General features: G+C 48.8%; 1 protein-coding gene and 1 long non-coding RNA gene across 2 annotated transcripts in view; both read right to left on the bottom strand.

Moving 5' to 3' along the window:
* The window catches only part of atp2b3b (ATPase plasma membrane Ca2+ transporting 3b), a 46,072-nt gene extending 44,091 nt beyond the window's left edge, over positions 1 to 1,981 (bottom strand). Inside the window, 1 exon segment of the mRNA XM_030119649.1 lies at positions 1,533 to 1,981. Coding sequence (XP_029975509.1) covers positions 1,533 to 1,782 — 250 coding nt within the window. The 5' untranslated portion in view covers positions 1,783 to 1,981.
* A 180-nt stretch (positions 1,982 to 2,161) lies between these two features.
* LOC115408743 (uncharacterized) lies at positions 2,162 to 11,916 on the bottom strand. Its single transcript, XR_003933791.1, has 2 exons — positions 11,428 to 11,916; positions 2,162 to 2,372 (listed from the first exon to the last, which is right to left on the bottom strand). It is a non-coding gene; the product is annotated as an uncharacterized LOC115408743 (long non-coding RNA).
* Between the last annotated feature and the right edge of the window lie 403 nt (positions 11,917 to 12,319).

Genomic DNA, 12,319 nt, shown 5'->3' with positions numbered 1-12,319 from the left:
ATATTGGAGTATCACACACTGCCGTAGAGAGGGTTTTTATCCTGATGTGGTTTCCTCCCAGAGATCACCGCGGCTGCGTGAGGCTCTGTCTGCGTTGCGAAGCTGCCAAAATCATATTTTTGCATGGTAAATGTAAAATCATAACAGCAGACCTACTGGGAGAAACAAAATCCTGAACATTATCGCAGCAGACCACAGCACAGCACAAATAGATGTACACTTGTTTTCAATGATCACGTAGCTTACCCTGCTCCTACTGGAGTAAACTGCAGTTTATCAGCAAGTTCAACTGCCACAGTAAAGCCACACGCTGATATTTTCAGACAGTGTGTAACAATATCAAATGGTTACTAGTTGCTTCAATGTGGCATGTAGCCGTGCAGTCACTATATTAATCAAATAAAGGGAAAATAATCAATCAAATAAATAATTGTTCAGGCAATCGAAAAAATAATGGCTAGATTAGTCATTTAAAAATATAATCATTTTATCCAGTCCAAGTGTATAAATATCATTTTTCCAATTGTGTGTGGATTTCCATTATAATATTGGTGCAAAATGATTTCAATGTTTATATTTCAAAATTACAGCACAGTCAGTAATGAAGTGATACTGATGATGGTCATTTAGTGGATCCATCCATCTTCTGTACCGCTTCATCCTGCTCAGGGTTATGAGGTGCTCGGGCTGATCCCAGGCGACTATGGGCGAGGACGGGGTACACCTGGACAGGTGAGGACGAATACACCTGGACAGGTGAGGACGGATACACCTGGACAGGTGAGGACGGATACACCTGGACAGGTGAGGACGGACACACCTGGACAGGCGAGGACAGGGTACACCTGGACAGGTGAGGACGGACACACCTGGACAGGATGCCAATTCATCACAAGGCTATCGAAGCTCAATGATTTTAAAGTCCAACTTATGAGGTAATTTCATTTCTGGTAGAGATGGTGAATGTCTACATTGTTCACTTCTACTCAGTATACAACTAAAAACCAGCTTATTTAGAACACCAGAGGGAGAACGCAGTGAATTACACTGTATGCATGTTACACTGTCAGTGCAATGAGGCAGATCAGTGGTAACTCATAATGTCACTGGACCAGCAGTATTGTTTTCAATTTTATCTGAAACATTTAAAAACCTGTTTGACTTTGTGTCTTATGAAAGCTGAAGAGTAGAGATTTTAAATGTACCGATATCACCACCTCTTGCACACAGTTCACAGTGACTTCATCTGTGTGTTTGGTGTGACCCCAGCGGTGAACAATCTCACTCATTCAGAAAACCTCAGCACACTGATTCCTTTCCTTTAACTCTTCCACTCTACAGATCCTTCCATCCACCAAGCCAGCCATCCATTCACCCTTCGTGTGTTTTCTCTTCCCCCATCAGTCTATTCATACATCTGTGCTCTCATCCATTCATCCAACCAGCCATTTCCTCCTGCATTATTCATCCATCCATCCATCCAAGCTTGCGTTGCATTTCCCCTCATTCAGCCGTGTGTGCGGTCGACTCACCGTCAGTGGTGCTGGACTGTAGTCTCTGGCAGAGTCCCTCTAAGTCGCCGTAGCTGTCCTGGACCTTCTGTAGGGCATCGGCCCCCCGGAGCTCCATCAGCTCCCTCAGCTCCTTCACCGTCACCACAAAGTCTCCTCCTGCGTGGCTGCCATCCGCCTTCCCTCCTCCTCCGCCCCCGCCTCGAGTCCCTTTGGGGTAAAACTCCACAGCGCTGTTTGCCATTTCGCCCATGGTGGCTGTTGTTGACATGTCAGTTAGGTTAACGCTCTGTGTTGGTCCTCCTCTCCTCGGTGGTCTGCTCAGGTCCCCCTTCGCTTGGTGACTGGAGAGTTGCTCATGTGTACAACAGTCAGAATCTTCTTTCTGATTTAAGATTTAAATCAAATGTAATCCTCTGAATTTGCCCCAAACCCCCTTTTTTTTAAATACTTTGCTCAAGGGCAAAAGGAGTGTTGGCTGTGAGTGTTTTTCTGATCTCCCACTGCTCCTTTAAATCTCCATCACAGAAGGAGGTGGAGGAGGATGAGGGGGATGAAGGACAGCGAGCAGGGGCACCTCAGAAGCGTGACGTCTGAATGAATCCAGCTTTCTTCTCCTTTGTTTTCCACAGCCTGCGACTCCTTTCTTGTTTCTGTCCCCCTCCCTCCGGAGTCACAGCCAGTCCATCGACGGACGGACGGACGGACGGACGGACGGACGGACAGGTAGGCCAACAGACTGACAGAGATGGAGGGATGACGGGCGGGTGGAGAGAGGGGCGAGCGAGGCGAGGGCTGCTGATAAATCAGACGTGGAAAGCAGATCCAGTTCAGGCGTGACTACTGCTGCACTAGCGGGACCTGGAAGAAAGCAGGAGAAAGACAGAAGCGTTAGCGCCGTGCTCCATTGATCTCACTCACCACCAGCACATCAAACGCATCAGAGAGCGAGATGAGGCCGGCCCAGCCTCGATTCAACGCTGCCTTTCAGACACGGCCTGAAAATACAGCCCTTTAAATCTTAATCTCAATAATCAAGAATCGTGATAATCATGACACTTTAGGGCCCTGTTTACCAAGACGTAGTCATCGAAGCTTTACGCCAAACACATAATATGGAAGATGATCTGAAGCAAAGTCAAAACTACTGGAATAAGAAGAACAACAGGCGGGATTCAGAAAATATTTCAAGACATAAACAGGAATACAACACATGAAATCTGCTGCTAAAAGTCGAGGGAAGCCAGCTGAAGAAAAACAGCAGGGCTCTGCTAAAGACAGAGGCTGTTTGCACCTCCTCTTCAATCGCCATTAAGACAAGTGAACAACAGGACATTTCACACTGTACAGTAATCTAACAGCATAAACTCGGAATATTTCTTGTGATCTGGAACGCTCATCTGATACTCATGAAGACAAACACGCTGAGCCCACTATGTTATTTGACTTGATGATGAACGTATCCTGTTCAGCTTCCACGTGTGCGCACGCAAACGTTAAGTGGATTTAAACCTTAGAATTCATCCTTCGTAAGCAGCACAAAAATTGGGTCATTTAGCATGCCATATTTCAACCTGCTCTTGATCAAATTGACTTTCACACTCCCGAGTAGTTACTATGCAAGACAAACAACTGTACACCAACACATCAAGCTAATAATGAGCAACATTAGCGTTCCTTTGAAGCTAAGTTTCAATCATCACTTCAACAATCTTTACCTTTTACTGTATTTCATCCAACTCAAAGTCTTGAGAGAGTGAAGCATATCGCATATGGCTGTTGGTGGGTGAGGCCAGGCGACACCACAGACCAGAGGTGCCCAAACTCAGTCCTCAAGGCCCAATGTCCGGCATCTTTGAGGTCTGGACACCCCTGCCAAAGACAGTCCATCGCAGGCCAGTCTCACGCTGACAACTGACTGAAACTTAAAGGTGTAATACAACATTTTGATTTCCGAGTGGATCACCTAAATAACTGGTGGGTCTGTTTGTCAATCATTCTGACGAGCTGCTTTCGTAAGGCGGTTCTCCGTGCTTGCGCCCAATCAGCTTCTCCCTTTTGCGCATGCGCATTCAGAGTGTTTATGTAGCCGGTGAGCTTCTGAGCTAGTACTTACCGATGGCGAGTCTGACATAATGAAACTGTAACTGTTTCGGAAAAAAAAGCTTTATTTATGAGCGAGGCGGATCGCAGAAACTGTAAACAGAGCCGTGCACGCCGGAGAAGAGGAGATCGCGCTCGTACACTTCCGCGTTTCCTGGGAGAAGCAGGAGAGCCGGGCGGATGGTCTGGCGCATGCGCGTTGTTCAAAAAGTGAGTAACAGATGTGGGGCTTCGTCTTTTCGAGAAAATCGTGTATTAGACCTTTAAAGTGACCAATTAAACTGTTTTCGGATGAGCACCACCCAACAAAAATGATGCAAACTCCCCACAGTAGGGCCCCCAACCAGCCTCAATCCAGGTACATTGTTTTGACTTATAGAATATGGTTCTAGGTTCAATCCCTCATTGTTCTCTGTCCCTCAAGCAAAAGCACTGAACAGCAAACTACTCCTCTGAGCTGTGAATCTGTGAAGCACTCTGATATAAAGCTGTGTGAGCTCTGTGGTTAGGGTTTTGTGTTTGGATTGTGTGTTCACATTTCTTTGAGGCTTCTGCTGAGGGAGACCTGTTCTGACTCAGCTCACCTGTCTACTGCTACCTGGTCTTCACTCCACCTGTGTGCCGGCTAATTCTGTCTGCGTTTCCTCTGTGGAGTCTTCACAGATCCGGCTAACAACGCAGCGAACTGAGAAATGTGTTTATTTCCCTGAGAGAAAAACAACAGAGTGAGGTCTGGCCAGGACATTTCAGACTTCAGGGGAAAATCAAGAGAACAAATTTCTCTGTTTTTGTGGCGTCTGTGCAGATCTTAAATCTGAGCCAGTCAACACCGCAGCTTTACTGCCTCTGCTTTGTGTTTCCTCCTTTGGCAATAAAAACATTTGTTTTGGTTTTTTTTTTAACTTATCCTCCTGTCTTGGTCTTTGGGATTTGCCAGAGACCAAAACTTAAAAATCGTATTAAGAAATATACATCTACATTATTACACAACTATGTTGTCATTATTGTTGTATAATTTGAATTAATGCTAGATCAATCATTCATTCCAACTTACATGAAGAGAAGTGGTGGGGATCGACTAATCTATGGAACCACGAGACACTGATCAACTTGTTAAACTTGAACTTTGTCTTAAAGACGTAAAAACTGGGATGAGTCTGAATTTTCTCCTCCTAAACTCAGAGAAAACAGAAGTTGCTACATTTGGCTCAAAATACCTGAGAGAAAATGTATCTAAACCTAGTGACCCTGGATGGTTTTACTTTAACATCCATTAACAGTGAGGAACCTGGGAGTGACCTTTGACCAGGACTCATCCTTTAACTCCCACATTAAACAGGTCTGCAGGACCTCCTTCTTTCACCTGCGTAATATTTCTAAAATTAGGAACATGTTGACTCAAAGTGAAGCTGCTGTAGGTTAAGACCGCTAGAGGAGCTGCACTGAGATTCTCTTCTCTCCTTTCTCACTGGACGTTTCACTCGGTGTCAATAACCATCACCTCCCTTCTAGTCTATGAACTCTCTGATGGTAGATGAATGAATCAATCAACTGACTAAAATTTGTTCAGATAGTAAAATCATGCCTTTTGATTTTCTGTTTATCTCCAATGTGTGCAGCTAAAATCTAACAGTAGTCATAACTTTAGCGTTAGCTGGTGGCTACGCGTCTAGCCTTAGCTCACGGCGTTAGTACTGAGCTTATGTAAGGGCTTGACTCCATGTAAATTCATTGTTCATATTTTGCACATAGCTGTGCTCTTCCATGCTGTAGTTTTTAAGATGAAACTTTGCTCTGTTTCGTCCTCACATCTCTCACTCTATTCAGTCCTCGTCGGAACACTCCGGCTCCTTTTAACACACCTCCTCCAGACCCTCGAGCCCCTCAGATCCTCTAGACCCTGGAGACCCTCTACCAAATCAGTGGAGACCACATCCAGCATTTCGTTTGATAACAGGATATCACTCTGAACACACTGAGCACTATGAGCATTAGAGGCTTTCTGTAGTATGATCAGCGTGTCAGGAACTGGAAGGAACGTTCTCAGGTGCTCTGAAATTACTCATTATGCTTCATCCCGCATGGAAATTAGTGTCGGATGTAACTCGATTCGAGGTCTTGCACATGACACAACGCATTCTGATTTTGATTTTTTTACATGCGGATGAACATTTAAAAAAGGACGAGACAAGAGAGGCTCATGATTAATTCCCGTCCTCCCCCTCCTCCCTTCTCTCGCTGCCTCTTGCATCTTCTCCCTCCTCTCCCTCCCAGCGCTGCCATGCTTCCATCCTGAGTGTTAGTTTATGACTGAGTCACCCTGCTCTGCCTCTGAAGCCTCCTCTTCTTCGCTCCATCTTCTCTCGTGTTGCTCCCATCTACTAATCTCTTTCCGTCTATTTGCAGAAGTTTACAGGTTTTGTTGGAGGGGCTTTTCTCTCTGTCCCGTCTTGTTGTCTCATCGCCAGTTATGATTTCACCTTCCCCTCTCCTGACTCCCCTCATTTTGTCGCTCTCTCCATCTATCTGCTTCCCGCTACTGCAATCATTTATTTACTCAGGCAGTCGCACATTTTCTTCCCAGCCCAATCTCTTACTCACTGATTCTGTCTGATTTTATAACGCTCAGGCAAGAAAAAGCTCCTCTGCTCGTGCTCCCAACTACTGCAACTAACTGGGAGTCTGTCTCTCTGTTTGTTTCTCAGCTTTGATGTGTGCACTGCACATGTGAGGCTGCGTTGCAGAATAATCAAAATGAAAGAAATATACTTTGTTGTGCAACGTGTTTGGCCTTTGTAGCACATCCAAACAGGAATGTTGTTTTGTGTGGGTATTCTGTTCTTTCTTTTGCCTTCATGGCTTATTTTTCGAGGGTGTTGTCTGGTGTACTTCCCTCATAGTTTCTGGTGTTTCAGGTTTTGTCGTGTTGTTCTGATTGTGATGCTCATCCTGTTAATTGTTCATGTCTGGGATCGCTGACATTTTCTTTTCCATATCGCTGTTCATGCAGTGATTCACGTCACATCTGTGGTGTCATGTTCAGGTTTGGATTTTGCTTTGGACATTTCAGTTTTCTTCGTTTGGTTTTGTATTTGGTCAAGGTCATGTTGGGTTTCATGTTCTCTGTCTGTTAATGTGAGCCATGTCAAGCCTCATCTGAAGCTGACACCAAGACAGCAAACAACAAGCATCTGAGCCCTACAGCCTGCTAGACTACAGCCTGCTATCCTACAGCCTGCTAGCCAACAGCCGCTAGCCAACAGCCTGCTAGCCTACAGCCTGCTAGCCAACAGCCTGCTAGCCTACAGCCTGCTAGCCAACAGCCTGCTAGCCTACAGCCTGCTAGCCAACAGCCGCTAGCCAACAGCCTGCTAGCCTACAGCCTGCTAGCCAACAGCCGCTAGTCAACAGCCTGCTAGTCAACAGCCTGCTAGCCAACAGCTGCTAACCAACAGTCTGCTAGCCTACAGCCTGCTAGCCAAAAGCCTGCTAGCCAACAGCCGCTAGCCAACAGCCTGCCAGCCAAAAGCCTGCTAGCCAACAGCCGCTAGCCAACAGCCTGCTAGCCAACAGCCGCTAGCCAACAGCCTGCTAGCCTACAGCCTGCTAGCCAACAGCCTGTTAGCCTACAGCCTGCTAGCCAACAGCCACTAGCCAACAGCCTGCTCGCCTACAGCCTGCTAGCCAACAGCCGCTAGTCAACAGCCTGCTAGCCAACAGCTGCTAACCAACAGTCTGCTAGCCTACAGCCTGCTAGCCTACAGCCTGCTAGCCAACACCCTGCTAGCCAAGAGCATGCTAGCCAACAGCCTGCTAGCCTACAGCCTGCTAGCCTACAGCATGCTAGCCAAAAGCCTGCTAGCCAACAGCCTGCTAGCCTACAGCCGCTAGCCTACAGCCACTAGCCAACAGCCTGCTAGCCTACAGCCTGCTAGCCTACAGCCTGCTAGCCAACAGCCTGCTAGCCTACAGCCGCTAGCCAACAGCCTGCTAGCCAACAGCCTGCTAGCCAACAGCTGCTATCCATACCCTGCCGCTCCAGGGTGGGTTAATGCCACCAAAGGATGGAGTCCAGTCTTGCCCTTTCATGTCGTATCAATCGCTCAGGTTATTCCGGGTCCGGGGGGGCTGACGGCGCCGAAGCAGAGCGGGAGTCCAGCGTTAATGTCAACACCGTTGCACATCGAGTCACACCCAACTACCTGCACCAGACTTCAGCTGGGTCTCTGATGAAACCTCAAACCATGTTTTCAGACGGGTCGATGCTGCAGAGCCTCTGTGGGACGGAGTTCAGCCACACGATCCAGTTTCACTGGGGTCCCAGAGTCTCACCGCCTCCTGCCACCGTACACGATTTTGAGAATGTCTCTGTGGAAATGCAGCCGTCTATTCTCATGCACAACTCCAAGGAGATCTCGAGGGACCAGCCTCCACCCGGATGCCTAAATGTCCTCTCGTTTACCTCCAGAGATACTCGGCATTCTCCTGCATTTTCATCGTAGATTCTATCATGATAGACTTTAATTTCACTCTCTAATTTTGTTTTTTAAAATCATATGGGTAGCTGATAGCTGTTGTATGTGTGGTTGAACAGAGAAAATCGATGTATTACTGCTTACACAAGGCTCAGGCTAAATACAAATCTAAACATTACCAAAATGTGAGCTTTTCAGGCCGCAATGACCTTGGTTCTTGAGGTGTTATGAGGTTTTCGTACTACAGGGGGCTCAGGTAGTGTTTTATGACTCAGGAGTGAGTGGTTTTTGTAGCATCTGTGTGTGAAGTTCAGCTTAGTTTAGGGGCAAAGTGCAAGTTTGAAATTCAAAATCTGTAATAGTTTTCTTTAAAGCTTTAAAAGATAAGATAAGATAAGATAAGATAAGATAAGATAAGATGAGATAATTAGCTTTCACTGCTGCATTACAGCAGGCTTTGTTCTCACCTGCTGTTCATTTTTTGCTATTTGTAATGTGTTGTTGCCCTCATCAGGAATAGCAGCTACTTTTGTGGAGAAACTCCAGTTGATATCGTCTCTGTTATTTCCACATGCTGCAGTGTCATCCTGCTGGACAGGCTGGATATTTTTTTATGCCACTTTCAGTTCAACCTCTTTGACATCTCTCATTTAATGCACATATTTTGATCCTGAGTGAAGTGCCTACGCAGCCCAAAAGTGGACACCAAAGTCAAACAATAATTATTCACATGATCTGTAAGGAATGTTACATCAGTTTAATATATGTGAGAATAAACACAAATAGAGCACCTCTTGATTCCACTGAAGTTTGGTTGGTCCGTCCTGAGCAATATGTCACGTGCGAATGAAATAAGCTGTTGTGATCATCCACTCTGTGACTGCAGCTTTCAGAGCTTTGATATATTAGATATGTCTGCATGTTATAATGAAAAAAAAATCCAGGGAAAACATTTTGTTGCTTATTTTTTTTGCATTCCTAGCTCTTGTATGCACACATGCAGACCTTCAGCCACAGGACGGGACAGTAAACACACAAAGAAGACAGTGACACTCGCGCCCAGAGACATCAATTATATGATCTCTGTAATGACACACACTAATGTGTCATACACCACAGCACTTTCAAAATGAGAGCATGAGAGGAGGAGGGAGGGAGGGAGGGAGGGAGGGAGGGTGGTCCTGGCTGAAAATGTGTTTGAACATGAAAAGAGTCAGACAAAAGGTCAGCACAGTCCTCAGCAGCCGGCCCATTTATCCACGCTATCCCTCAGAGGGTTACAGCAATTTGTTTAGTTTCTTCCTTTTTTTTTGAAAAGAGAAAGTGGACACTGTTTCTCCCTCAGGTGTTTTTTCTCTTTATCGCAGCAGCAGGAAGGCCGCGGAGAGTGGAAGACGCAGGAGTGAAAGTCCTCACGGGAACTGATTCTAGGCCAAGCAGGGCCATGCGTGTGTGTGTGTGTGTGTGTGTGTGTGTGTGTGTGTGTGTGTGTGTGTGTGTGTGTGTGTGTGTGTGTGTGTGTGTGCGTGTGTGTACATCTGACTGAACAGTTTTGTGCAGAGTGGCCTGTCCCATGCAGGCGTGGAGCCTCGTTCGGACCACCCCGTCAGGATGTTCTCCACCTGTGCACGTCCAGTAGCAATTTCCCTGTCAGCCATCTGAAGAGTGGCCTCTCTATCTGGGCCGCCGCCGCCACCGCCGTCGCTCGCCACCACTGGCTTGGCGCCACTCGCACTTCTTGTAAATGCCCAGTGGGAACAGCACACTTAGAATTCGACACAGCCAAGTGGCTGGAGCCGTTAACCCTTCAGCAGGCGGATCAGCGTGTATGGAAACGTCCGCTTTTCGTCACGTTTTCCCCTCAACGCCAATCACTGAAGATGAACTAACTCGGAGTGTGACACGCATGAACATCAGAGAGAGTTCATGAAATTAATGACAATTTTATATAATCTTAAAAACAGCGTTGTGTTTTGCCCCTTCATAAATAAGTATCTCTTATCTGTACTGTATGATATGGAGCATGTGATGCAAAACAAAATAATAAGTTGGGATCAAAAACAAAAAATCGTATTTCTGTAGCTATAAATAGTGAAATATGCAGGCTTTTCAGTAGTTTCGAACCCTTATAACTGATTGATCATGCATGAATGCACTAATATGACAAAATTATGAGTCATTTTGATGAAGAAAAAGCCAAAGGTTGAGTATTTAAATAAGAGTTCTCTTCAAAGGGTTAAAGGCCGGTTCTAGATATGATCTGCATTACTGTAGAGCCACTGAAGGCAGCGCGGATGAAGCAAAGACGGGAGTCTCGGGAGGATGGATGTCCACTCTCAACCATCTGTATGCACCCATGTCCCTCCCACAGGAGCCACCGTCCACCTCCACCCAAAGCGGCCACACACGCGCGCACACGCATCCTGCAGCTGCACCTCTGTGCAGGAATTGCCCCGTGCAACAGTGTGTTTCCCACACTAAACGACCTTTCCTGGTCACCTTCAGACGTGCTCCATCCTCTGCACGCGGCTGCTGGTGGAGGCGGGGAGCTCCGCCGGGCCCGCGCCACCGTCCAAGGAGACAGCACGCGTGCCGCGCGCCCGTACCCTCCGTCCCTCCGCAAGGTTACCGGCCGGCCACCGCCGCGGCCCCCCTCCCTGCTCCTGCACCCCCCCGCCCGCCTCCACCCCTCCCTCCCGGAGGACGACTTGTGAAGGTCCCCCCCCTCCACCTCCAGCTCCACCACCGACACCCGGGCACAGATTCACCAGATTAACCGGACACCCCCGCAGACGGAGCGCTGCAGGTGCGATGCGCCGGAACAGAGACGAACCAGAACCAGTGATCCCTGAAGGAACCGGGGAACCGGGAGAACCGGGGGGGGGGGGGGGGGGGGGGGGGGGGGGGGGCGAGGAGAGCGCACGCCGCCGGGCTGGAGACGGAGGATGAATGGACGATGGATGGAGATGTATCGTCGGCTCTGCGCACATTGCACACACACACACACACACGCACACACACACTGACGCACGCGCGCACGCACGCACACACTGAAGCCCGCGCGCGCACGCACACTTCCTCATAATGTCATCGCAGTGTTTGCCAGGTTCTTATGATCCAGCCATACTGTCCGGCTGTGATTCCAGCTGTGAGGCCTCTGAGGAGGAATCCACCGCGGGCCGCCCGGAGCCTCCGGACCGGCTCCCGGTCAGCTCCACCTCCGCCTCCACCTCCGCCTCCGCCTCCGCCTCGCGTGTTCCAGCAAACAGCAAAAACATGCGTCCTGGGTAAATAAGAGTCACGCACGAGCGCGAGCGCGCACGGACTCACCGACTCACCGTGCAGGCCGAGCTCAAGGACATCAGCATCAGCGCGCAGGCGGGGAGGCAAAATCCCCGGTAATCTGCGTGTGCGTGGAGCGGAGAGAGTCCCGCACCGGATGAGAGGATACAGCGGGGAGGGGGGAGGGTGGACCGGGGCTGCGGCAGCTCCGGTTGCCTGGAGTCCGAAGGAGTGGAGGGATGAAAGACGACGACAGTGCTGATGAATATTCCGCTCTCCGCGGTCACCTGACCGATGGACGGCGGAGTGCTGCGGCGGAGGAGAGAGAGAGGGAGAGAGAGAGAGGGAGAGAGAGAGAGAGGGAGAGAGAGAGAGAGAGAGAGAGAGAGAGAGAGGAGAGAGGGAGAGAGGGAGAGAGAGAGAGAGAGAGAGAGAGAGAGGGAGGATGCACCGGGTTGAGGGTTTAAACACCTCCGTCGTGTGGAGGAGGAGGATGATGATGAGCAGCAGCAGGAGGAGGAGGAGGAGGAGGAGGAGGAGGAGGATGGGGACCGCAGCCTGAGTGCGCCAGGACCGGGGAACCGACCAGCGGCTGCTCCCCGCGCCGACAGCCGCTAGTGTGAAGGCGAGGAGGGGGAGAGAGAGGAGAGACGCCGCGGCGGGAGGAGAGGCTCCTGCGACATCTTTGGAGGAGGAGGAGGAGGAGGAGGAGGAGCTCGGTCGCAGCATCCACTGGGGGGAAGGGGGGAGGATGGGGGGGGGTCGCTTTACTACGTCACCCCCTCCTTACTGGCTGCGTGATGACGACATGACGCACGCTACATCTTACGCATTCTTTTGGCGTACTTTTCAGGGGTGCGAATCAATTAAACTCTTCACAAAATAGCATAGAAATACTTCATTAGTACTACACTTCTTTGAATAATGAATGATAAATTATGTTGATAT

This window comes from Salarias fasciatus, chromosome 20 (assembly GCF_902148845.1).
Source record: "Salarias fasciatus chromosome 20, fSalaFa1.1, whole genome shotgun sequence".
In the NCBI taxonomy this organism is placed as follows: Eukaryota; Metazoa; Chordata; class Actinopteri; order Blenniiformes; family Blenniidae; genus Salarias; species Salarias fasciatus.
The sequence above is the reverse complement of the archived record's forward strand: the minus strand, read 5'-3'. Positions and strand labels throughout refer to the sequence as shown.